The sequence below is a fragment of the Sardina pilchardus genome, chromosome 13 (genome assembly GCF_963854185.1).
Source record: "Sardina pilchardus chromosome 13, fSarPil1.1, whole genome shotgun sequence".
Taxonomy (NCBI): domain Eukaryota; kingdom Metazoa; phylum Chordata; class Actinopteri; order Clupeiformes; family Clupeidae; genus Sardina; species Sardina pilchardus.
Genome location: NC_085006.1, coordinates 4341996 through 4369984, shown reverse-complemented (window position 1 = coordinate 4369984; position 27989 = coordinate 4341996). Strand labels below are relative to the sequence as shown.

Below are 27989 nucleotides of genomic sequence, written 5' to 3'. Positions count from 1 at the left end.
ATGGCAGGAACTGAAACATGCGCACGGTCGGAGTGGAGGTGGGTGAGGGCTGTGCGCGCACGTCACGGCCCTGTCAGAGCAGGAAGATGATGAATGCGCTGTGCGGTGTCGGCCTGAAAGGCCTCATGAGGAGGTGGGCGTTTGTAATCAGGCTCGGCTGTAAGCTTCATTTACCCCCCACCCCCCCCCCCCCCCCCTTTCCTCTCGGAGTTAGGCCACTGTCTGGAAGAGATGAAACGCTCCGACATTCAGCCGGACCCTCAGTGAGTCAGCCGCAGCCGCAGCCCCCTCTCAGAACGCTGTAGAGGAGGAGGAGGAGGTGACTGAGTGATGAATGTGGAGAGCTTCATGGCTCCACTGACCACACTGAGCGCTCTTTAGGCCAGCACAGCACAGCACGGCACGGCCTATGGAGCCCCTAGGAAGACGTTTGGCCTGCTTCGCCCGGTCTTTTTCTTTCTGTCTTGTGTGATCAAATCTTTTTTTCACCCTAGAAGATTTTCACATGTAGTCAGACCAGTTTTACCAAAGACAAGATACGCTTTAGCTACCTGTGCCAAAGCCACCTGCGCATGGATACCAGTGTTTGCCAATAATAAGCAGTCCATTACTGCTGGTGTATTCTCACAACAGTCTCCTCACTATCTCCTCCCTGCACTGTTAGCATGTATCGGTGTGGGTGAAAAAGACCATGTGCTGAGTGTGTGAGGGCGTCTGGGGAGCACCGGCGATGGAAAGCGGGCTTTTGCCTGCAGGTGCGGACTGACTTGTCTCCTCCTTCTCTGGATTGTCTGTCAAAGGTGACTATTCCTTTTGAAGCTGGCCGCTTCTCCTGTGCCTGTGAATGGCAAGGGTTAGGACTGAGCCTTGGCCTGAGTTGTCTAAATGCACTGCTTGTCCTTGAACAATGGAATTGCATTTGACCACTCCTGCACTCGTCTGGATTTGATTCTGTTTGTGCATAAAAATAGGCACACTCAAGTGCTGCTCCTCTCCCAGAGCTTGCTCTGTGAGCTTTTCTGTTGTTGCTCAGAGTGTAGACTGTGTAATATTTTGTTTCTCAAAAGATAGGGAATTACATAAATCTTAGTTTGCTGTTGTAGATTACCAATGACCGGTCTACAAGAATTGGACATGGAGTGTAAAGGATTTAATAAGATATTGCATGTAATTGTCCACATCACAAGTCAATAATGAAGGAATTCCCTTTTTTTATTTGTTGAATTTACATTTTCTATTTGGTATTTCTGTGCAGTTGGAACACTGTTGGAACACACTGAAATGACCAGATCACATTGTTGTGGCAAATATTACCTGGATTCACAGCAAGTGGTTACCTGACTTAAATGTTCATTAAATGTTCGCTTCACATTTATAGTTGCAGAAAATGGCCATGGAGGAGGTGACTGAGCAGTTCAATGTCCTATAAATACCTTTTATGGCAATAATAGATTGTCTACGTGCATGTTTATTTAGGGGACTGGCTGTGTGATTTTGAAGGACAAGTTTCAAAAATGTACTTTTGGCTAACAGTCCCCATCCTTCTAATGTGCTAATATGACTGGAGACTGGCAGAAACATGCAGACAGTCTGACAAAATGACAGTTGATTTGCTTAAGTGAAGATCGGGAGAACTGAGAACAAGCCACCAAGGCTGGCCAATTACAAAATGTGCAATACGGTGTTGTTGGTAGACTAAAGGTTAGGCTGATTGGACCATAACCCGGGGGGTAATAGTTAATGGTTATGTTACTGGGAATGCTGTAATCTTTGAAAGATTCAGAGGAAGTGGCAATGGTGGTGTCTGGAGAGACGGTTTGGGTGTTGTTTGTGTCTGCCAATAAACAGTAACCCATGCACCTGCAGTCACCGATATCATGGGAACATGCTAGCACTCAAGCTGCACACTTTCCTCTTTGTGCTCCTCTGCTGGCTAGTCTAATCTGTGTGTGTGTGTGTGCTTATGTGTCGAGGTGTGTGTGTGCGTGTCTAGCTATGTTTGTGTGTGAGAGCAATCTCCTGTGCGTGTGAGCACAGTGCGTGTGTGTGGTTTTTTTGCAGGTCTTTTCCTATCAGCGCTTACTCTGTCACCAGAGAACGGTGACTCCAGGGAGAGGTGTTTTTCATCTAACCGAGGCCATCAAGCATGCGGATCATGTGGAGGGGCCTAATTATATTAGATAGGTGACTGAGTGTGTGCTGTTCGCCAGCTATTACTGACACACATTTGACGCGCGCCCTTCCACCTGAGTGTAACTATGGGCTACGTGGCCAAAGGTTTTGCGGTGGAACCATTTGTAATCATTTACAGTCAATAGCCGTATCCAATCAATCTGCTAATGGAATAATAAGGCTGCTCAATCATTGACTGCACTGAAGTGAATAATTAGCTCAGAGACGGGTTGAATTGCGAGCGAGCGAGTCAGCAAAAGAGGTTTGCTGAGAAATGGTCATGTTTCAGGGCTATGCATGTTTGTCACACTTGTCTAGAGGGGGTCTCCTGTTGTTTGGCAGTGAAAGTTACTCGCTGCATACATGAATGGAAATTAGCAGTCATAGTAAAATTCTCCTTCAAATGTAGATGCTGCAATATGGGGAGTTCACTCCATCTCTTTCTCTTTCTCTCGCTCTTCTGTGTCCAGTCTCTTTCTCTCGCTCTTCTGTGGTCAGTCTCTCTCTCTCTCTCTCTCTCCTTGTGTCCTGTGATGCCTGTGATGGCCCTTGTGTGTGTGTGTGTGTGTGTATTTGTGTTTGCCTTGACTGGAGCCCCCGCTCAGCTACGTGGTGACAGAACTGATGCAGAGCGACCTTCACAAGATCATCGTGTCCCCTCAGCCCCTGAGCTCCGACCACGTCAAAGTCTTTCTCTACCAGATACTGAGAGGTGAGACAGCCACGTTCACACACACACACACACACACACACACACACACACACACACACACACACACACGCAGGCATACACACGTGCAGGCATATGCAGGCGTACATGCGTGCACACACACAAGCACACACACACATACCATACTCATAGATATATACACACACACACAAAAACACAGATGTATAACTTTTATGGCCCAGATGTCCCTCTCGTGGGAACTTATTTGCACACACAAGCTGACACTGACATGGAGGCGCTTTCCTGTCTCACACACACACTCACATCTCCTCTTTAGAGACTGCACGCTGTGGTTGCAAGGATTGAACACTGGAGAACTCCTACTCTTTCATGCGCGAACACACACACTTACACATGACACATTAACACATACAAACAAGATTCCACCATTAACAGCAGTGCTTTGATCTTGCTGCGCTCGTCATGCTTATTCAGATGTCGAGCCCCACGGCCCCTTGCCAGTCAGTGTGTTCACGTCTGAGTAACTCCCTCATTGGGCAGCTGAGATGGGAAAGTGAAAGCTACCTCTGCTCTGCATTTGATTCAACCGCTTTCTTCTCGACTTCTCGACTTTGACCTTTAGAGGACATTACAACATCATTTGTGCCTTTTCATGAATTTCTCGATACAAAAAGTGTACTTGAGTTATTTATTGAATCTGCACAATGTACACAAAAGCCCTTTCAGTTTTGAAATATGTGTTTACTCAATGCAATAACAATAGACCTCCCCCAATAGGTGCATGCACCGGCTGGTTCATTAATCATGCTAATTAGAAAGTGTCGGGGGCTGAGCCTAAACGCTGGCAGAGGGTTTGTGTTGGTCTTCTTCTGAAGGTGAGGTGGCCACCTCTTGACCGAGTTCTCCTCCCTCTTCCCTCCAGGGCTCAAGTACCTGCACTCAGCTGGCATCCTGCATCGAGACATTAAGCCTGGGAACCTTCTGGTCAACAGCAACTGTGTCCTCAAGGTACGTCTCCGACACCCGATTACAAATATGGGCTTCCTGACACGAGCAACTTAAGCCTGAGCTTTCCCTAATCCAGCAGGGAGGATACGCTGTATAAGCCTCATTACCACTCTCCTCTATGAGCTAGCACTGGGGCGCCATTCTTCCTTTATTGTGGTGTGTCATGATTTGGGGCTAATATGAAAAGAAAAGGAGGAAAAATCTGCCATGTAATTACAGTGAATGAAGTCAATTGCCTATAAAACAAGAATTCGGTGTACTCTCTTATTAAATTACTTTAATTCAGTATGCTTTTCAAAAATTTAAATGTAATAATGTTCTTGGCCAATGTGCCATAATATTGTTAAGAGTTGATGTGTGTGTCACTAGCCTGGCGAGTGGGAGTGTGTGCGTACAGTACGAGCGTGTGTGTGTGGGTGTGTGTGTTAGGGCCAGAGACAGCAGTCAGATGGGAGGGAGTCGCCGCATTCCACTGGAGACTTTTTCTCCTCTCTGGAGTTTGGTGCAGGCAGAGAAAGGACTGGGCCACACTCCCCCCACACACACATAAAGACATACACACACACACACACACACACACACACATAAAGACACACACACACACACACATAAAGAAAGACACACACACACACTCACACACACACACATAAAGGCATGCGCACACACACACACACACACACACACACACACATAAAGGCACGTGCACACATAGTCACACACACACACACACACACACACACACACACACACACACACACACACACACACACACACACATAAAGGCACGCGCACACATAGTCACACACACACACACACACACACACACACACACACACACACACACACACAGAGTGCTCCTGTCCCCCACGGCCCATGGGGGCAATGAGGTCTTGCCAGCCCAGCGCTGCCAGCCACTCCAGCTGGTGCGTCATGGGATTTGTGTGTGTGTGCTCTGAAGGTCCTGGGAGAAATCCCCGCTCCACAACACCAGCTGCAGGAGCCACACCGCAGCCCAGCGCCCGCCCGCCCGCCCGCCTCACAGCCACACACTGCACGGGCGCACACAAAGAGAGAGAGAGAGAGAGAGAGAGAGAGAGAGAGAGAGAGAGAGAGAGAGAGAGAGCCAGGAAGTGAGGGGAGAGAGTGAAAGAACAAGTGCAGGAGGAGAAGAGACAGAAAGAAATGGAATTGCGATGGTGAAAAATCGGACAGAGAGGAGCTAAAATGAATTAAAAAAAAAAAAAAAAAAAATGGCCGCTATCTCACAGAAGTGAAAAGAATGAATAGCGGAGATTGTGGGACAGGGGTTAACTAGAGAGAGACAGAATGATCTGCTGCTGGGACAGGACGGTGCTTCATCAAGTGAAAACGCTCTGGCTAAAGTCGGAGGCCTGCATTTCAATTTTATTGCTGGCTGTTTGACCAAACTGGGCTGCTCTCTGCAATTGATCCACCGGCTACTCTTTAGTGTGTGTGTGTGGGTGTGTGTGGGGTGTGTGTGTGTGTGCGTGTGTGCGCGTGTGTGTGTGTGTGTGTGTGTGCATCTGTGTCAATAGTGTGTTACTCAGTACATTTCTGTTTGTGCACTTTGTCCTATATGTTAGTGTGCTTCTGTATGAATATCTTCTGTCCTTCTTAGGGAAACTTTCTGTTCTGTGCTATCTCTCTCTGTGAGTGTGTGTGTGTGTGTTTGTGTTTTGAGGGTAATTAATGCAGTGTCCAGACAACATTTTCTGTGTTCCACTATGAATGAATTGGGCTTAGCTCTTCATTCTCTCTTTTATTTGGTCTGGCAATGCATTAGTATGCCTCACCACGTGTTTGTGTGTGTGTGTGTGTGTGTGTGTGTGTGTGTGTGTGTGTGTGTGTGTGTGTGTGTGTTTGGGTGGGTGTGTGTGTGAAGGCAGGCGTCTGTGTGGACATGCATGTGTGCACACTCAAGTAGTGGAGATTAGAGATGTTGAAAACGAGGGGCTTCAGCGAGACTTTCATTTGCCATGTTTGTCTGCTCTTTAGACAGCATTTCATTTGTCATCGTTTCTCTCCGCCTGATGATCCCTCACATCGCTGCCATTCTTCTCCACCCTTCCCCTGAGACACACACACACACACACACACACACACAGAGAGAGAGACACACACACACACACACACACACACCAGGCCTGCATGTTGCAAGACTGAGGGGCAGTTTGGTGTCCACCATCACTCTTGAGTAACATGAAGCCTGTCGCAACGCAGCATTATGCTAATTGGCCTCAACCCTCCCCTGTATCTCTCCCACTCCTTTGCTTCCTGTCATTCTGTCCAGAATTTATATTTAGCCAAATGGGACGAGGAGGGAGGGGGAGGGGGGAGGGGGGAGAGTTAGCGCAGCCGTTGGGATGCTGCCGTTTAAGCGCGTCTGCTCTGCTGGGAGTGTGACTGAGGTGGCCTTAACGCTAATAAACGAAGCCTTGTTTCCGCTGGAGGAGTGGGATTAGGGATGCGCCGGGTGTTGTGTGCTACTAGCGCCTCCTCTGTGGCAGGAGAACACACTGACGCGCTGGCTTGTCCTCCAGTCCACGGGCAGCACGGCTGCTTTTAGGAACAGACTCCTTACATTCCTGCAGTCATCTGGTGTGCAGTCAATAACTCATTTGTGTAGCCTGCGCTGAAGAGCGCTGTGTTGCACGTGTGCACTGGCATGGAAGAACACATTGGCATTATCCACATGTAAACAGAGCTGGGTCCCAAATGCCATACTGCTGTACTGCGTGTGACTAGCTGCCTTTTCTGGGAAGATCGGGAAACGAACAGTATCCGAGCAGTGTGCAGTATGCCACTCCAGAAGCATCCCGAGGCCGTGGGGGCTGTGTTGCATGTTCTCCTCCACATGCAGTTGTGTGTGTGTGTGTGAGGCTCTCTCTGTGGTGCCAGCCTCATTAGTACCTGCTTCATCAGTTAGAATCACTAATCAGTCGGCTGCTCTGAGTGCAGACATGTAGTCTGTGTAGTTAGCCATCGTTTACAGGCAGGCCTCTGTAGGGCGCGTGTGGCTGCTAATCATCGACTGCGCTTGACCTTGAGCTGTTCTAACTCTGACCTTTGACCCCTCGGCAGATCTGCGACTTTGGCCTGGCGCGCGTGGAGGAGCTGGACGAGTCGCGTCACATGACCCAGGAGGTGGTGACGCAGTACTACCGCGCCCCCGAGATCCTCATGGGCAGCCGCCACTACTCCAACGCCATCGACATCTGGTCCGTCGGCTGCATTTTCGCCGAGCTGCTCGGCCGGCGAATCCTCTTCCAGGCACAGAGCCCCATCCAGCAGGTACTACACCTCAGAAACGCCCTTCAGTTGCAGTCCACTTAAAACAGTATCAGCATACTGGGGGTTTTTTTTGCTTCTAGTTATGATTTTGATCAAATTTAATGACGATAATGATCAAGTACAGTCTGCAGTTTGTTTTATAAATGGTGCAATCAGTATAAGAAATAGTTTGTCATTTTCTTGAATTTTCACTCTGATCTGTGGTGTTTCTAGCCAGCATCTTGTCACCCACTAATTTAAGGGCAAATTGCCATTTTAAGTATTGAATATGACACTCAAAATGTATTGATGAATATTTGGCGAGACGTGCCTTCTCCAGATATGACCTCAGTGGTATGTCTTCCTGGTAGAGTCTCATTTTCACCGGCCCAGGCGGCCCTTAGTCAGTACCATGTTATGTAACTAATACTAGAAGGCTGCATAAGTGGAATGGTGCACATTTTGGAGCCTGACGGTGTCCCATTTTAAAGCACCTCACACCTTTGCGTTAATGAAAGCAGCTCAGCCAAGCCTGCACAGAGCACTGCCTACACATACACACACACACACACACACACACACACACACACACACATACACACACACACAGGGGCTGCACCACACAGCTCTCCGCAACACTGGAGCCAGTGACCAGTGCAGCTCCACACAGATCTGATGTGGTCAACTCTGGTCTGTGTCTAGTGACCTCAAACCCAGTGCGCCACCATTTCTGGTAGAAAGTCCTGCTCTGAAGTGCAGAGATATTCCAGAGTAATACGTGTACCAAGAAAGTTGTTATGTAAAATGCAGGAATTTCTATCAGCATTATATTTGGTACAGTCATGGTTCAAGTTGGTTTAAGCTTGTCAGTGTTTCAGTTGTAGCATAATACTTGTCCCCATGTTCCACTCAGCTGGGTCCCCATTACTGAATACAGGCCCTGCAGTTATTCTCCATTCACACAGAAACAGCCATTTATCTTGAGTTCCGCTCTCAGCTCATTCCAAGTAGCAGTTCATTTTCTTGGGATGAAAAAAAACTGTTCAAACGGAATGCGCTAGAGCAAACTCCAGTATCAGAGAGGTGAGGCCAGTCGAGTCACGCTGGTGTTTTAGGGCAGCATAGCTCTGTCCACGTGTTGGCTCCTACCCTCTGGCCATGGCGTGGCGTGGGGGTGGACGCAGGTCTGTGCTGGTGCAGTTAGTTATGCGCCTGGAGATGCAGGCGTGTACTGTGGCCCCCTGGGGGACACACCTGTGAGCAGATGTGCTGTTGCGGTCTGATTTATTTATCGGTTGCAGCGCAAGATAAAGCCTCTCTGCTCTTTGTTGTTATTCACTCACACACACACACACACACACACACACTTACGCCCCACCCAGCCCCACTCGGAGGAGACCCGGGCGGTGAGCTGCAGTGAGGAAGTCCTGAAGCCTCGGTGGCCGAGCTCCGTCGCTCGAAGCCCCAGAATGCACTCAGCCGCCGCAAGAAGCGGCGTCCAATCCTTTTAAGGCTCAAGACGGAGCGCGGTGCGGTGCGGTGGGCAGAACTTAAAGGGATCGGCGTCGCTCCGCGGTGGCTCTCTCTCGGAAAAGCCCACACAGGATTTGCAGCGCGGCGTGTTGTGATAATATGTGGCGCTGTGTGGGCTTTGAGGCTAATGGGTTTCTGAGGATTCATGTGGGTTCCGCGTCTCCTCTGGGTTTGTCGGCGAGGGTGTGAGCGAACGGGAGGATGCAGCGTGCAGCTCTGGCGCTCACAGAAGAGGGTTCATTCATGCTTACGTTCAAAAGCACCCAAACATCCAGTTGGCCAGAAACCAGAAGAACAAGGATCGTTTGCATTCATGTATTAAACAGATAGAGTATATTTTTCTCTGTCACAAGTAAGCGGCAGTACAGAGAGGGTATGGATTTTTACAGACCTTGTAGGGAATGGAACTCATGATCTTAATGATATGCGCACATTGCTTTCCTGTTAAGATACTTAATACAGAAAGTGTACGGAAAACATGCTGTGTAGGAGGACTATCTTTCCTCTGTGAGACGTCAGCATGAGTCAGAGTGCTTATCTGTGTTTGTGGGTATATGCAGTGCTGCACACAAACAGTAACCGAGATACTGCTGGGGTGGGCGTGCTGTACATGTGCTGTGAATGTTTATGTGCATGTTGTTGACTCTGTGTGTGTGTGTGTGTGTGTTCTCCTCCTCCAGCTGGACTTGATCACAGACCTGCTGGGTACGCCGTCTCTGGAGGCCATGAGGACTGCGTGTGAGGGGGCCAGAGCTCACATCCTGCGGGGACCCCACAAACAGGTAGGGCACCGGGACCCAGCGCAACACCAGTCCTGTCTACATACTGAATTAGCTCGGTTGGGAAATGGATTTTTTAATACCTGTAGGTTGATAAGTGTGTTCTGCCTTTGGATAGGTGCTTCTACTGCAAAAGAGTTATCGGTCCGTCTGATTTTGTGGTTATTTATTTGTTTTGGATTATCAAACTTGTGGAGGTTTTTGAGTTTGAGACTCTAACTACTGCGATCACCCGCGTGCACTCTTTTGGTGAGGGTCAGAGCGAGCTACACGGCTGCGGTTCTGGCGGTTTGTTTGCTAAGTTTGTCCTGCATGGCTGACCTCCATCAGGAAAATGATTGGCAGTCGCTATCGACCGGCCCGAGTTTGCTGATTTATAGTCTCCCCCTCTCGAGCCTCTGTCAAGACGGGGGGCGTGGGGGGGGGAACAGCTGTCCATCTTGAGGGCGCTCCCCCCACCTCCTCTCCTCCTCCTCCTCCTCCTCCTCCTCCTCGGCCCCCAGCGTGGAGCCTGGCCCTGAGAAGAGCCTCCTCGTGCTCCCTCTGCTCCCCCCTGCGCCCCCTGCTCTCTCTGCCTGTGTGTCTTCATTATCCAAACCTCATTGATTTGCTGAGACGCCGCTGTCGAGACAAGAGCCCTTTTTTCCTCCTCTCCGTTGTTCCGTGTGCCAAGTGCACAGGTTGAGTTGTATTTGTTTTGGATTTTGATTATTGTAATTAGTTTTGATGGCCTTGTTTTTTCCCCCCTCGTCTCTCATTTTAATTCTGATCTAATGGGCTTTGGTTGTGCTGAGGCCAAATCACATGATTAACTGCCTCCTGGCACACACAAGCACACATACAGAGCACATGCACACACACAGGCACACACACAGGCACACGCTCAGCACAGACATGGTCACTGTTTGTCCTGCATGGTTCTGGACAAATGGTCCAGTGCTTTCTGTCCTGACGTGTGTAGCCATGTATTCCTGTTACAGTAACAATGAATGGAATAGTTTGTAGGTGATGTTTTGATAGCATAGGCCTGTGTGTTTGCCTGTGTGTGTGTGTGTGTGTGTGTGTGTGTGTGTGTGTGTGTGTGCGTGCGCGTGCGCATGTCTGTGCCTGATTGGCATGAGGATATTGGCTCACTGTCTCTGCAAATGCCCGTCCCAAAAGGCAAAATACCCTTCCTGAGGAAGAGCACAAAGTGCAATGCAAGCTGGAGTGTGTATGCATGTGTGTGTGTATGCGTGTGTGTCTGTGTGTGCGTGCGTGCGTATATGCGTGTGTGTGTGTGTGTATGCGTGTGTGTGTATGCGTGCGTGTGAATATGCGTGTGTGTGTGTGTGTGCGCGTGTGTGTGTGTGCGCGCGTGTGTGTGTGCGCGTGTGTGTGTGTGCGTGTGTGTGTGTGTGTCGCTGCCTTCTTCTCATCGACCTCTTACAATGCACAGCTCTCTGGCTGGCCACTTGCCTAGCAACCACTCACCCCACCCCCCAGCCTTTCACTCTCACATTCATCTAGGGGAGAGGCCTGACAGACACACACACACACACACACACACACACACACACACACACACTTCCTGTCCACCTGCTCCCAAGCAAGTGTCTCTCCGCACGCACACACACACACACACACACACACACACTTTCCAAGTTGGCATTTGGCTGACCTTGTCACTTCACACTTTCTCTCTTTCTTCTGTCTTTCTTTATGGGTTTTACTCAGTGCCTCTCTCTCTCTCTGTCTTTCTCTCTCCCTCCCTTCTGCTCATCCCCACCCTCTGTCTCTGCTTGGTGTGGTGAGTTAGAGTTGTGCACCAGGCTAGCCATCAGAAGCATGCTGTTTTAATCATGCCCATTGACTGGCCTCCAGGTTACAGAGTGGGATGTTTAGAAATCGTAGGGTTTTTGGTTTTGGCTCCACAACCCTCCGGCACTGATGGTGAAAGCCAACTCCGCTCATCTCTGTAGCCCCCAGAAAGATGGCTGAGCTTTGAGCATGGGGAATATAATTGTAGGATGCCCATAGAAATGTTGGTTGGTTACAACTAACATCTGATGCTCCAGGCCTTTTGTGCATAGCTGAACCATGACACTGTAGTAAGAGAAAGACAGTGTGTGTAAGACATGTGTGAATGGGCTCTGATGTTTTCGACCACTTTGGGTTGGATGTACATGAGATGGGGTGAGTGTGCAGTCTTATACACGCGGTAGCATACTGTAGCTGTAAATATAATTCACTCTACACGTAAGACGATGAGGTTTGAAACGTCTGAAATGGGGGTTGGTGGTGTAGGCGGACAGGTGTGTGGGGCGTTGCTGCACATGAGAGGGTTTGGCAGAGATAGACCTGGAGATGATTAAGATGGCAGAGGAGAGGCTCAGCACCCACAACCCCAACAGGGCTTTACACCTCACCCTTACCCTTACCCTTACCCTTACCCTTACCCTCACCCTTACCCTTACCCTTACCCACACCCTCACCCACACCCACACCTACACTCACACCACCTCACCACCACTGGAGAGAGACTGGACGAACTGCCACCACTAGGCTCCTGCAATAGCAGAATCACAGGAAATGGGGTCATGGAAAAATGTGCTGCTTTTCAGAAGCCCCTCCGTTGACCTTCCTTCTCGTTTTTTTCTCTCTCTCTGTTCTTTTCACACACACGCTCGTGGATGTCAGATATGAAGGGCAGGGGGCAGAGATGGCCGTGGCCACTCTTGACACGCCGTGGTTGAGGAGGGAGGAAGACGAGGCAGAAGAGGAGCAAGAGAGTGAAAAGAGGAGCCGTGTTTGACAGAGGGAGAGAGAGGAGAGGGGGAGGGAGCAGAGAGAGAGAGAGAATCTAAAAAGAGCTCTGACTTTAAAAGATGGGCTGCTTCCTCCACATGGGAGCTCATTACTCCTATTAATTTTGCAAGGCTCTTAGCATCAGTGATGGAGGGTGAGTGCATTTCATCTCTTCTGCAGAAGATGTCCTCCTGAATGGAGTGGGGGAGAGGGGGAGCAGGGAGAGAGAGCGAGAAAGGGAGAGAGAGAGAAAGGACAGAGGTTTGCGGAATTTGAGTTTGTTCTACCTAATGGAACAGGTATGGTGTGAAATATTGAGGGCTTTAATTCCTCTCCATATACAAACCCAAGCCCAAACCCAAGCCTGGGGATCGATTGGTTAAGCTCAGTTTTCCCACCAAACTCTGTGTAGCTTCAGCGTCGTAAAAAACCCCCAAATGATATTGTTGCTGTTTGCCACAACCCAATTGTGTGTGTACTTCATCAAATTTTGTCAAAGTTTGAGGGGTGTTACAGGAGAGACACTTCCAAGCCATGACCTGTTTTTCTCACTGCATTCCTGATCAAGCCAGTGACACCTGGGTCAGACTGCATCCACGTCACTGCGTATGTTGAACACCCAGATAGCATAAACATTAGTACTCGCACACATCCACTAAGCTTTACAATGTTAAGCAATTTACACATGAATATCTGTATATCGTTACTACAACCTGGCCCTGCTCACTGCAGCAGAGCAGAGTATAAAGCTGAAACAGAAAGTTGTACAAGTTGTGTGCAATCTGACCTGTACCCTTAACATTTCAGGAAACATGATCCTCATACTGATGCATTCACTTATACATATATACAGTAGGGGCACATTCACTCTGCTGTTATTTAATAATGGATGTGTTTGCCATTCCAATGAAGCTGTTTTGACTGCATTACAGTGAGAGAATTAATGAGAGAAAAGTACAAAATGTTCCTACCCTCCCAAACACTGCACTATCTTGGTGGGTGCACCCATATGGTGCTCTCCGGCTGCGGGTGTGGGTGTGTGTGTGTGTGGGTGTGTGTGTGTGTGTGTGTCGGTGTGGGTGTGTGTGTACGAGTGTGTGTGTGTGTGTGGGTCGGTGTGTGTGTGTGCGTGCGGACGTGTAGTTGGACATGGTGAGGTCAGATCAGGTTTCAGCCCCTCATGTCATGCCTCTCCTGGCTGTGACGCTTATGTGGGGTCAGCATTAATGATTGATAACTCTATCTGTACAGTACGGAGTGTGTGTGTTGGGGGGTCTAGGCAGCACACTTTGGGATAAAGAATGTTTGCAAGCTTCTTGCATATTTTTGCTAAGGCCATCATCGCCAAACATAACACGGCTAAAGCCAAATCATTTGAAGTGCTCTCGATATTGTTTTGCAGATCTCAAATAACGTTGTAGTTTTAATAGAAATGTAAAGGTCAATTCAAAAACAAAAACAAAAGTTGTTATGCTATACCACAGCTTTGATCTTTAGCACAGTTCTCTAAATGAAAATGTTTTTTGTTTTTTTTTGAAGATTAGAACTTTTTCATTAATGCTGAGCTTAGTTTAAATATCCAGGTGGTATGGTAGTCTTTAGCCCACTTCTTCAAATATATGGCTAGAGCTCTTTTATCTTCTCAATAGCGTGGGGCTGGGAAGGGGCGCTAGGGGAGTGTTCCTGCCTCCAGCCTGATGCCCCAGTATGACACGAGATGAGCTGCTTTTAATGAATGCTTGATGTTGATGATGATGATGACGATGAGGGAGATGAAGAGGATGCCAAAGGCCTTTTACGGCTTTGATCTTCTTTCTTTTTGAAACTTGACTCGCATGGGCTGAAGCTTTGACTGAATCAGGAAGTGGGCTGATTTGGCAAATGCTACTTCCTCACCGCGTCATTGAGTTAGAGGAGTGTGAGAGCTGGCTCAGGCCCCTTTCTCTCTCTCTCTCTCTCTCTCTCTCTCTCTCGCTCTGTCTCTGTCTCTGTCTCTGTCTCTGTCTCTCTTCTCTCTCTATCTGTGATTGGCTTCCGGTATACTCATCACCTCACCTTACCTCACGTCCCCCTGCCCTCCGAGCTATCTCTCTCTCACACTCACTCACTCACTCACTCTCTCTCTCACACTCACTCACTCACTCTCTCTCTCTCACACTCACTCACTCACTCTCTCTCTCTCTCTGGCTGTCGTCGGTACGCCCCCCCCCCCCCCCCCCCCCCACACACACACACACACACACACACACACACACACACAAGCACCTCACTTTTACACCCTAATTCTCTTCTCATCTCTTTTCCTTTCCAACAGCAGCATCAATGTCTGTCCTTTTTGGTTTGTCAGCTGCAGTGACTCTCTTCTGACGTCATGTGTTTCTCTCCCCCTCACTCTATTGTAGAATGATTTCTAGATCGGCTCAGTATTAAAGTATTTAGTGATCCATTTCTGTACATTCAGCATACAGTTGCCTAGCAATTGCAAATAAATACATTTTTTTACCAGGGCTGGATTTTTATACTTGGTTTCCTGTTGCCCACTGCATAAGTGCATAAGTTGTTTACCCAGATTAATTTTATAATTTTCCAGCCGCTGCTCTCTGTTGTTGTGTTGGAGGCCAATGGAAGACAGCGCTGTTGTTGTCACACAGTGGCGGCTAGATGAATGACTTGTTTGTCCTGTGGCTGTGGAGGAGGAGGCCCCGCGCCCCTGGCCACAGTGTGCCGGCCCCAGCCACAGACAGAGCAGGCCGGGGGCGCGGGGTGCAGGGCGCGGGGCACAGGGCGGTGGTCTGCTGCTCTACCTGTTTCCAGGCATGCTGGGGCTCAGTGGGGAGCCGGCGGTGGGGTTGGGGCTCTGCTGCTGCCAGTAGGGGCAGGTCACATGGCCTGCGGTGCGCCACAGGAAGCCTGCGCTGGCTGATGCTGGAGGCTACATGCCGGGAAGACCCTGTTGACTAGTCACAAGTTTACTGGAGCTGTATTTGTACTGACTCTCTTTTTTTTGATGACCCACCTGCATATTTACCCCCTCCCCCATCCTCTTCTCCTTCATGAAGCTAGTTTGATGGTAAACGTACTTGTAATAGGCGATTCGGTCACCTAGCATAGAATGCATAGGCGTAGCGAGTCGTTACGGAAAAAAAAACATGTCATGCAAGTCATGCAACTTCAAGAACGGTGGCCCAATAAACCTTGTGAGAATCATTACCTTGTCAGTCCGATTAACAACAGCAGGCTAAAATATAGATATATTGAGACTCTAGAGGGAGCTGGACCTGCACCCACACTTGATCCCACTTATGGTTCCTATTTACCAGTGGAACCAAGAACCAAGATGAGAGATCATCATGGGGTTGAAAAGAATGAATTATAATGGGATATGTAAATATAATTGATGTTAAGTTAAACATAAAAAGTCAAGAACATCCAGCAGCACTAGGTTGTTGATGGTGGCCTTAGCGCTTGAGGTTATTCAAATGATCTTGTCGTTTTGAGAACAGAACGGTTTGTAGAGATCCTTGGCTGAGCTCTGTGGCATGTTGTGAAATCCCTGACCTTGTTCAGCCCTGGTGGAGTGCAAACCTTCCTTCCTGCCTGCTTGTGCTGTTTATCAGCCCTGTCTGTCTGGAGTGTTTGGGTCGCCGCTGCACTCCATGCTGTGGGGGTGAGGGGCCTCCGCTCGCAAGTGCGTCTGCTCAAACCGCTGAAGCCACTAGCTCTCTCGCTCTCTCTCTCTGACAGATCATTTAGGCCATGGCACACACATTCACCAGGTGGCCTCTCACTCACTGCTAGTGTTGAAAGCCGTTTATGAGAACAAGATGTCTTGGTCTTGAACTTCACATAATGCAGCAGATCTAAACAAAGTTACAGTAAACGTCAGTGCAGAGTTGGGATGGAAAAAGTCAGGGGTACTGACACAGTTCATGACCAAGTTCAAGTTCAGTCTGCCAAAGGCCTGGCCTCACTAGGAGATGTGATGTAATGGCAGGGCCAAACAAACGCTGGGCTTTACATCAGGTTATTTCAGGACTGTAGGTGGCCTGAATGGGAAAGGTGTTTGGGTGCACACATCCTGTGTTTCAAGAGGCCATGGGCCAACAGTGTGTGAAGGGATTTCACTATCCCATTATGTTGCTGGTGTGGGGTGGGAACTCAGTGTGTTAGTGTGGTGATTATACTATTCGCTTGCTCCTTCCTTAGTCATTATGCATTATCTCAGACTGGGGCATCGGGGTGGAGGAAATGTCTCTCTTTCTCTCTCTCTTCCTCTCTGTCTCTCTCTCTTTCTCTCTCTCTCCCTCTCTTTCTCTCTCTTTCTCTCTATCAGACTCAGTTGCTCCCCCCTTCATCTGTTTGGCGCAACATCCCCAGCTAATCCTGAGCTAATGCACTCTAATGCTACTGTGCTCTCTGCCACACTCCCACGCAAGCACACACTCTCACAGACAAACCAAAAAAAAACACACACAGAGACATCCGCGAGAGCACTCAAGTAGACACACACAACAATAATAAAAAAACCACTCCCAGAGCAGACTGTCACAAATATGACACCCCTACTCATTCTCTCGCTCTCCATTGAGGAAAAACTCGCTCATTATTGTACATTCATAGAATTCCACTGAGACCCAAACAGAGGAAATACTCGTCTCACTCAGTTAGTCTCTCGTTCTCTCTCCCTCTCTCTCTCCCTCTTTCTCTCTTCCTCTCCGTCTCTCGTTCATCATCCTCCTCCTCACCCCTCTCCACTCATCTCATCTCATCTCGTGGTCTTCTCACTGATGTGAGGAAGAGGGGGCTTCCAATGAAGGAGAGAGAGAGAGAGAGAGAGTGTGAAGCAGCTGTCTGCTGACTACCTTGCCATTCAATCAGCTAGTCAGCCACCAGCAGACAGCCCCTACCCCCCACCCCACGCACACACACACTGACGCACACACACACACACACACACACTCACTCACACATACACGCACATACACACGCACGCGCACACACACATACACACACACACACTAGAGCACTCTTGCACATCACACATCACTTAGGCACAGAAAACAGGGAGGAAAAAACTGATCGGGGAAGCAAACGATTACCGGTGGGCTTTTTCAATCAACTCTGCTGTTCTGCTAGGAGAGGGGGAGAGAGAGAGAGAGCGAGAGAGGGAGAGAGAGGGGGGGGGGGCTGTATGGATGGATCAGTTGGAGGTAGTAGGTGGGGGAGGTGGGGGAGGTGGTGGTGGGGAACGGAGGAGATAATTACAGTGTAAAAATAACTCCGGCTCATTGTTCTGCTTGTCCCACATCCTTCTCAGATAAGCAGCAGCTATCATTTTAGAGAGATCACTCTGTTTGCTGTGCGGGAGAGGGAACGAGATGTCACCCAGCGATTGCTTCCCTCAAATGACTCTGATTCCATATCCTTCTCCTAAGTGTCCTGAGTGCCTCCTCCAGCACCAGGACCTGCCTGCTGCGCTGGATGCTCTGTGGGATGTGTAGCGATGGGTTTTAGCACTGGGCTGCATTGGAGTACATGTTAAATGTTGGAGTATGTTTTGTTCTTGTGTAGAGTGGTTGTTCTTTTATTTCTTTGTCATCGATAAGGAGTGGAACGGTTTTGAATTTAGGTGACAGAGTGAGGGGCAGCATTGTGTTGATGGCAGAAAAGAAGCCAAAGAGAATATATTGGTTCCTTCCCATGAAAAGACTGTGGTGGCATGGTGTTGCAAGGTGCATCATTGCTGATGGTTAATCAGTATTTGTATCCAGATGTTCTGTGGTTCTACGTTTTAATTTGTGGGTTTGCTCTGTGTACATGTAAAGACTCACTCAAGAGATTGTTCAAGCATTGAGAATGAGCAAATCAATGAAGTAATGGTGTGAGTGGGATGTAAACAAATTTTGAGGCAATTGTTGGCTCATTAGTTTAGCTCATTATGGAGGGATCACAATGTGTTTTTTTTTCCAGAGGGGAGATACGCATGCCCTGATTTGATTTGTGCACTGCACTACACTATATTCTACAGCCCTGTGTGTGAGTCCCTGTCAGGGGCCTATGAGCATGTGCTGAGTGTGTGTCTCTCTGTGTGTGTGTCTCCTGCAGCCATCTCTTCCAGTGCTCTACACACTGTCCAGCCAGGCCACTCATGAAGCCGTTCATCTGCTCTGCAGGATGCTCGTCTTTGATCCAGTGAGTACCCACCGCACCTGCTAATCAATACCACCACCCTGGTTGGTGAGCCAGTAGGAATAGTATTGTACCATTTGACTGATTTTACTCTGAAGGTTTCTGATGAACTGCACCGGATGGAGGAAGTATCAATTAAATGTGGCATACGAAGGTTATATGTCTATAATATTGAGCAACATTTGGAAGGATTCTCATTCCTCAGGTTTGCACGTATCGCAGTAAAGACATGCAATGATGCAGTGATCATTTCATTTCACTTGCTCTCAGTTGTGCAGGGGGAAACGTGTTGCTGCCATCAATTAGGTTGACTGTAAGGCAGTTTGCTCTCCAGTTCAAACTTGTAAGATTATGCTGTAGCTGTCAGCCCAGGATGGAGAACAATATTAGACTTCAAAATATAACAGCCCTAATTTCATAAGACCACAAACTGCTTTACATATGTGATGTAATAACAGCTTGCAAATGGCACAACATCAAAGGGAGTAACTGAGAAGAATTGTTATTTGCATATACACACACTCATAGGATACTAGAATAGAGAGAAGCCTTTGTGGGACAGGTGAAGCAGCATATGAATTTATGGGTGCAGCATTGAATTTGTTTCTCTTTAGCCAATTATATCCACAGGAATTCTAGTGTCTGCTTGGTTTCAGACATCAAACATCAGCGCCTGTTATGAAAATATTTAAATTGAAAAAGGATCATTGTGAAACGATTGAATTTGATATGAATTTATAAAAGCCCAGCACCATTCAAACCACTAAAGTATAGTCATTGCCATGGTCTTCACAAATCCACGCAGTATGTTTACTTATGAGCTTCATAAACACATAAACACTTCATAAACACATGAAACAACCTGCAAGACATTAGGGAAATTTTTCATGTACAATAAAGTGGAAAAATGTATGTAAAGACTTTGGGAATGGGTAACCTTAGGGAGAAAAATGGAGTAAGTGCTTATGAGATGAAGAACTAGAGAATGATACTACAGCTGTATTTTACGGACAAACAGCTTCATGTGGCTGGTGCTACTAATCCGACAGACCTACTGTGAATGGCCAATTTACAGAGCTATGTTAGTTTCTGTGGCCCGTGTCGGCAACAAAGCATGTTTAATGGACAGTGACAACGAAACAGACATTTTATGGAATTGTCCCAGTTGCATTACAGATCAATTAGAATGGTAAATGGGAGAATGAAGTCTAAACTGGGAGAGTGGTATGCTGTAAAATCCATAAAAATGCCTTTCCTGTCTTACTGTTGGTTGCACATTAAGGCTCTGATCTGACTGTGAGGCTACTGGCGTGTTTTGCTCTCTGTGCAGTGTAGTTGCGTAACCTGTGTAGCCATGCAATAACTAAATGGTCAATTTTGTAAGCGAGAGATCAATGTTATGCTGTCAAACTGCAGAGATGAGATTAGACGTACCTAGCAGATACTGAACACTTGGATGCAGCTACAACAAAGCCTACAGTTTTGATAAGACACATCCAAATGAGCTCTCTGTCTGCCCTCAAAGGCACTTTGGATTTGGTTATGAAATGAACAAATGAAGGCACCCTAGTAATTGAAGTAGATTTACACGATTCCCTTTTCTGTTGTACATAAGGACTTAATGTGTGTTTATTAAAGGAGAGCCTGATATGTTTGTGCTGCAAAGCTAATGGCAGCAGCGTGTTTATTTCTATGAGTCTCCTCTCACCCGCTACACCCTGTGGAGTTACCCAGGTTACAGATTGAGGCTGTGCTGTCCTTATTAACGCAGCCTCACATATTGAATTATGTAACTACCAGAAATTCCATGGAGGTGGTCCATAACAAAAAAATAAAGTGGATCTCCACCAAGGAGGGCCCCTGCTCCTGTGGCTCGCCCTGGAAGTGTTTCCGCTGCTCCGCTGATGGTGTCTCTAGGTTAAAGAGGACATAGAATGGATGAATCGAGTATTGTACTGTGTTCTCTGATGTTAAAATAGTATATATTCAACTTTGATTTCTAAAAAATAAACTCAATTGCAGTTTTACAAGCCCAATTAAAACCTTATAAATAGGCTGGGAATTGAAATGGTCCTTTTGACTAAATGGTGCCCTCTTTGGCAGCCCCAATTGAACTTTTGAACTATTGAAGGGCTTTGCGATATTTGACATCACAAGTAGGCTTTGTTCTAATTCTGCTTCAGAAGTTCAGCTCAAGATTTTTATGTGAAGGAGGGCACAACCATGCCTCATGTTCGTGATGGGAGAGGTTGTGCATAACCGAAGAGCTAATTCCTCAAAACCAAGACAATTTTTTTTTCCATTCTATGTCACCTTTAACCTTTCATGGTCTGTTTCCCCATCTCTCGTCCAGTCAAAGCGGATCTCTGCGAAGGACGCGCTGGCTCACCCGTACCTGGACGAGGGCCGCCTGCGCTACCACACCTGCATGTGCAAGTGCTGCTACACCACCTCCACGGGCCGGGTCTACACCAGCGACTTCGAGCCCGTCACCAATCCCAAGTTCGACGACGGGTTTGAGAAGAATCTCACGTCGGTCAGACAGGTGAAAGGTGAGTGTCTGGTATTCAGGTCACCTCAGGTAGCCATTCAGGCAGATGCTGTCATCTGTGATGGCTCCTGCGTTTCTATTTGAATACTGCAAAGATAAAACACCTCTTTCCCGGTCACCTTTTGTCTTGTTGCAGGACTCCGATTTTGTGCGTACTGTATGTGTGTGATTTAGAAAGCGTTGCACTCTTCCTAATGTGGTGGTGTTCTTAATGTGGTGTCTGGCAGGTGTGGTAGTTAAGTAAATACAGAGTGCTGTTGTGTTGTTGGTCAGTGTGCAATGATCAGTCATGTACATGAATCCCTATTAGAGTATTAGAGCTTTTGTATAAGTGTAGCTTTTTTGATGTGCGCTCGATGAGAGACCCTACCTATTAGCCCCATGAGCATTAAGGACACGGGCCTGATGTGTGGTCAGTACCCACCGCGGGCCCCTCATCGGTCAGCAGCGGGCCTGCGCAGTGCGGCGTGGTGCGGCTCAGCTGGGCTCAGCGCTGATGGTGACGGGACGCAGCAGCATGTGGCCATCACGCCGCTTAGCCCCCAGCAGCAGCAGCCCCAGCCCCAGCAGTAGCACTAGCCCCAGAGCCCCTAATCAGATCTGTTGCAGCCACTCTGCTGCTCTCCCCTCATCAGCCATGGTTTTTCTAATTCCTGTTTTGTGCTTTTCAAACCACCCCCCATGAACACCCCATCCACAGAGACTCACACACACACACACACACACACACACATACGTATATGCACAGCCCCCCCCCCCCTCCCCCCGATCACTGGTGGCCTGCCCTGTCAGCAGGCATTAGGGAGCCTGTCGGCTAAAAGCAGGCTTACCGCAGAGGAGCGCTCTAAATAAACCTGCTCCGTTCTCATCCTCCTCCTTGGCGTTAACTCTCCCTTGCACTCGCTTTCCTCGCTCACGTGGGCTCTCTCCAGCGCCGCGCCGCGCTGCGCCTCTCCTCGCCATGCCACTTCCTGTCTTTCTATCACTCTATCGCTCTACGCTCCCCCTCTCTCTCTCTCACACACACACACACTGTGTGTATATAGAGATGAAGCGAAGAAAACACACACACACACACACTCGCACGTATTATTTTTCTCCCTCGCCCCTTGCCTGGTGTGCACCCTGGGGATTAGGCAGATTGGAGGTAGTCAACTGCATGGCAAGTCAAAGCTTCTTAAAGTAAGGCCACCGTGAGAAGAGCTGGTTGGGGTTGTTTCCTGAGCTAGTCATGCAGAGCGCCGAGCGCCATAGCACACCGTGGACTCATTTAGCAGAGCAGCACATGACACAGTGGCTCAGGAGATTCATTGATTAGCAAAGCATGTTATTAATTGATTTCCACTGTTATTTGTAATTATTTCCCTTTGTTATTTGTCTTAATACCGCTCAAGAATGGTCTTGATCAGAGATGCCAAACACCCAACTATATCTAATTAACCCAAACTCAGTTAATAATTGTATTCCATTAAGATTGATATTAAGATTAGATTGATATCTAATTAAAATATTTTGAGGTGTTTTCATCATGACTGCTAGTCTTTATAGAACTTAATGCACTGTATTTAGTTAGGGTTAGTTTTGAAAGCCCACTTTCCCATGTATTCCCGTGTTGCTTTTGAGCCATTTCTGATCAGATGCTTTAGAAAATCAAGAATAAAATGGTGCTAACTGCCAAACCTCGCACATACCTTCTGTGCATACTTGCAGTGGGTTTTGTATGCATTGCTTTACTTTCCTATCCTACTCAGTGTTAAGCCCTCTACCAAACTCAGCATTTTCTCTTTCACATGGAGACAAAGTACAAAGATGGCTTGAGGCAGCGAGGCCGACTGCAAGTGGTGTAGCGTTGGTCCTCCTCCACCTCATCCCCTCATCTTCTGTGTTTTCTCTCTCCTTTTCTCTCTCTTCCTCTCTCTCTCTTTTGCAGAGATCATCCACCAGTTCATTCTGGAGCAGCAGAAGGGGAACCGTGTGCCACTCTGCATAAACCCCCAGTCTGCGGCGTTCAAAAGCTTCATCAGGTAAGACGCTCCCTTCAAAGCCGCTCCTCGCCAGCTGCCAGACCACCAGGCCCCTCAGCAGCGCCCGCCCACCCGTGTGCCACCAGCTCTATGGGCATGGCATGGGCAAAATGTTTACACATGCATTTATTCACATGAAAAATGATCACTGTGAGAGTGTGTGTGTGTGTGTGTGTGTGTGTGTGTGTTAGAGAGAGAGAGAGACTGTGGAGATTGCATTAAAATGCTAAAATACTAAAATCAGTGCAGCCAAGAGTAAAACTCATGAATCTCTGTCTCTTCTCCTCCCATTCTCACTTCCTCTGCCCAACCCATGGTCCTCCTCTCTCTCCCCCCCCCCCCCCCCTCCTGCAGCTCCACGGTGGCTCAGCCCTCTGAGATGCCCCCGTCTCCTCTGGTGTGGGAGTAAAGCCCACTGACCGCTGGGAAGGTCCAGCGCCCCCTGGTGGCCACAGCCCTGCCCAAGTGTCCTCCATGAAACTCCTTCACATCCCAACCACGAACCCCCCCACTCAGAACTACTGAAGAGGACCAGGCACCCACCATAACCCCCCACCCACCCCAGACAACTACGTAGCATTTCACTGGAGTCTAGGACTAGCAAGGAAAGACGTTTTCTTATCACATTGTGTACTGTAATACTAACTGAAGATGGATTTTGTTTTTCTTCTTTTTTTTTGGTTGTTTTTCTTTTTTTGTTGATGTACCAACCACTGCTGATTAGAGTGTGTTTTTGTTAGATAAAACAGGGGATGGATGGGGTTGGAGGGAGAGGACTCGTGGGTGAAAGGCGAACAATAATTTTGTGAATGCGCTCACGCAAACTCATACACACGCACCGAAGTCTGCGTGTGTGTGTGTGTGTGTGTGTTTCTGGAGGCTCTTGGCCCACTGTGGACAGGAATGTGAAGTGTGAGCTGGGCCCAGCGCTCTGCTTCTCTGCGTCCTGTTCAAGTCAAACACACGGCTGTCAGAAGATCTGAGAGGGGAAAAAAGACATGGAAGAGGAGGAAGAAAAAGACAGACGAGGTGGTGGACGAGAGTCCCTGTGTGCCGTTTGGATCCTCCTTTATTCGTCTGTCTTCAAGAGGCTGGGGTCTGGTCTGTTGAGCCACACGCAGAAGACACCACACTTTCCTCCTCTCTCTCTCTCTTGCTCTCTCTCCCCCACTGTCCTGACTGAAAGGATGACCTGAATGTGCTGTATTTTATTTATACTCTCATACTGTTAAGCATTATGATAAGAAGTTCATGTACGTTAGATTTTAATTTCTTGGTGTTTGCCTCTCACTTTCTATCTCTTTCAGTCTCTTTCTTACCATTCCTACTTTTGTAGTAACAGGCCGTATATCCTGATTTTATTTTATTTTATTTTTGTCTGTTGCTTTGTTTAGCTCCAGTCAGCGTAGTGAGCTGTTAGCCCTGCTTGACTCTGAGGTCTGCGGGGTCTGTGTCTCCCTAACAGCACAGACTGCAGAGCGATGAGGCTGTGGCCTTGCCCAGGAGCTTGGAGTGCGGGCAGTTGAGGGCGCTGTGAAAACACGTGGGCTCTCCAGAGGTCCCGCGCGGATCAAGTCTTTTGGACAAAACTGAGAGCAAGACAGTGGAGTTTTCACAGACTGGGGGGTGGGGGGGGGAGGCAGTATCTTTCTTTCCATGTTTTTGTGTTCGGGCTCTTTCTTTATTTGAAGTGTTGTCCGAGACCTGGTCATAGTAGGCTTAGTCATGCCAGGTCCCTTGCTGTAAGGACAGAGGAGACAACCTTGTGCTTGTTGAGCAGTCTCTGTTCACAAACAGATAAGTGAGAGGACAAGAGGATGCTGCTCTGCCTCTTTCTCTGTGGAGTTGGCAGCCAATGAGGAGCGGTCATGCGGTGTGTCTGTCCGCTGTAATGAGGACAGAGTGACCACGGACAAACAGGCACATAGTTAGACAGGAGGGAGGAAAGAGCGAACGTTGAAGTGTCCATTTCAACAGTAGGGGCAAATCAGCAGACATTAGAAAATGATTGATGTAACCATTCCTTGAAGATATTTAATTTATTCCATGTAAAACATGGCCGAAGGTCCCCAAAGGAAGGTGTGTGCGTGTGTGTGCGTGTGTGTGCGTGTGTGTGCGTGTGTGAGAGAGTGAGAGAGTGAGAGAGTGAGAGAGTGAGAGAGCGTGCCTGCGGGTTGTGCTTGTGTATGTATGTATGTTTGAGTGCATGTGTGTATGCCAGAGTATGTGTGGGCAAAAGGATAATGCTAGCGTATGTATCCTTGCATAAGTACCATGCTAGAGACTTGTATTAACGTTTGCTCATTGATTTGTCCATGCGTTTTTACATCTGCTGAAATGGACCATCATGGAGTGGGAGCAGGAGTGCTGTGAGGCGGGCTGTAAAAGCTGCCCCCGAGCTTTCAGTCGGCATGTTGGGTCAGACAGCCCCAGGACAGGCCATGACGTCCAGTCAGGAGCAAGACCAGCTCCAAAGTAGGCTCTTACTCCCCAGGATTAAACCAGAGGAATATTCTCACCGCCATTACGCATACACTGTATAGTCACACTCGTACCTATCCATACACACCCAGGAGCAGAAAAAAAGAGAAACTATTTAATATATTTTTAGATGATTTTTTAATTATTATTTCTTTCTTAATGTTTCAATGGCATGCTCTCATGACCCACTGAATATGTTATGTAAATACATGAGTAGCTACTAGGATGAAACATCAGAAAAATTCTACAGTGGATTAAAAAAAAAAAAAAAAAACTTGCAGTTCCTAAAAAACTGAGGAAGACTCCAACATTACTGCTGTATAGAAGGTGAGGCCTGCACATTTTTAGGGCTGTGATTTTTTTTTTTGTCTTCTCTTTTTTTTCTGAGACTCCCATATAATTATATATGTATATAATTTTGTTTTTGTTTATCTTTTCTTAACTCCCCTTGCAGTAAGAAAGTGTTAAGAGATAATCCAAATTACAAGCAGAACACATAGCCAATTATGTTAATTGTGTATTGTGTGTACTTAAGAGATGTGGATATGAGTATCGAAGTAGAAGCCCTCTTTTATTATTATTATTATTATTATTATTATTTTATCCTTTAGACAACAAAACACTGAACTAATTGTGTATATGTATATAATGGATTCACAATGTTGGTCTCTACCTCTTGAGCTCAATGACTTGGTTGTTTACCTCCACATTTTTGATTTTACCGTGGAGATTTAAAACTTGAATGTCCCTTCCAGTTTTTATATTCCTACAAAAAAACTCCCACTCTGGAATGAAAGTCATCATCAAAATTCAAATTACATGAGGAGGAGGCCCCTTGTATTCCTATTTGGAAAATGACATACCTTATTCTTGGCCAAGTATTCTCTGACTGTTAGTTCACCGAAATCCTATTTGACGTGTCAACCTTCAGTAATTGAGGTTCTAGTTTTTGTTCAAATGAAGTACAAATACATGGTAATGCTTGTATTTTCAGGGGGATATGTAAAAAATTATAACATGCAAATGAAACCGATAAAATGATACAATGGTAGTGTGCTGTGTGAAAGACTGATGACCTCTGCAACTTCTGTCAAAAGGTATAGGTACTACTTCTGTCAGGCATTTTTATAAGACATTTGAAGTTTATATTCAGAGGTAATGGTATTTCAATACATTTTACGATATATACTAAAGAGAGCTGTTAGTTGCCTGAAAGCTTATGTTGGTCACACTGAGGGATTGGAAGACGCATCAGATGAATTTCAATCTTCCCTTGGGGAAAAATAAAACAATGTTTGGTCTCTCAACAAAAATGTAGATTTGAAGTACCGTGGTCAAGCTCATTAAATGTTGACATTGAAAAAAATGACAACACTGCTGTTCCCTCTCCACTGTCTTCTTTTTTAAAAACAAACGTGTTTGTCTCCCATTTTTCATCGTGGACAGGCAGATTGCCATCTAGTGGGTGAATATGGCACTGCAGATAAGAGTTGCATAGGCTAAGGGTAGTCGTTTTGTCTTTGTTTGATTCTGTTGAGATGTATTTTGAGGAATTTGTTGAGTCATCTTGTCAGTCGTTATCCTATGAGGACAATTGACAACACTGCAGATTTTCAGTGAGTTGCTGTGGAAGCACCTTTAGGCAGGTTCACCTCTTTCCTTCAGCTTATAAATACTTCATGGACCATGTTAAGATGGTCCTCATAATGGGAGTCACTTCGTATGTATGGTTCATCTGGCCACACACATGTTAAGCGTTCAGGAGTCAGGCTTCCCTTTGGCAACATGGAGTTAATGACAGATAGCACTTCCTCAGCTTACAGGTGATTTAATGTTCATTATAGAATAGAATAGAATTATACTTTTTTTGATCCTGGGAGGGAAATTCGTTTCTCTGCATTCAACCCTATTAGTGAACACACACAGCACACAGTGAACACACAGTGAGGTGAATCACACACTAATCCAGAGCAGTGAGCTGCCTGCCCAACCAGCAGCGCTCGGAGAGCAGTGAGGGGTTAGGTGCCTTGCTCAAGGGTACTTCAGCCGTGGACTGGTCGGGGATTGAACCGGCAACCCTCCGGCCACAAGCCCGATGCCCTAACCAGTAGGCCATGGTTGCCCAATGCGCACATTCATCCCAATGTGCAGATTCCTCACAACGGGACATACATTTCTCATTATAAGATTATTCATAGTCCTGGAAATGTACTGACTATACAATAAAACAGCAATTGCTAATTAAAAGAATCCTTTACTGACCATAGACGGTCCAATCATTTGTACAAACACCACACATTGTCCCTATAGCCTTTACAACATAACTGAATTAAGTCTGGGTGCTAGCCTTTGCAATTTTGTAATTGAAATTTCATCTTACCCTGATGAAATGGGACTGGCTGAACTGTTGACTCACAAAATGCCTGCGAAACCTGCCAAAGGCTCCCAACCCCAGAAGATACTCAACCCAATTCCGTCTGGGG

The 27989-nt window shown here is 47.3% G+C and overlaps 1 protein-coding gene across 1 annotated transcript in view; it reads left to right on the top strand.

Moving 5' to 3' along the window:
* Positions 1-26872, top strand: part of nlk2 (nemo-like kinase, type 2) — a 56120-nt gene extending 29248 nt beyond the window's left edge. Inside the window, exons 4-11 of the mRNA XM_062551821.1 lie at positions 2778-2884; positions 3786-3871; positions 6974-7183; positions 9376-9477; positions 18367-18453; positions 20804-21002; positions 22932-23025; positions 23380-26872. Of these exons, the coding sequence (XP_062407805.1) occupies positions 2778-2884; positions 3786-3871; positions 6974-7183; positions 9376-9477; positions 18367-18453; positions 20804-21002; positions 22932-23025; positions 23380-23434 (940 nt within the window). The 3' untranslated portion in view covers positions 23435-26872. The remainder of the gene's footprint in view (positions 1-2777; positions 2885-3785; positions 3872-6973; positions 7184-9375; positions 9478-18366; positions 18454-20803; positions 21003-22931; positions 23026-23379) is intronic.
* The last annotated feature ends 1117 nt before the right edge of the window (positions 26873-27989 follow it).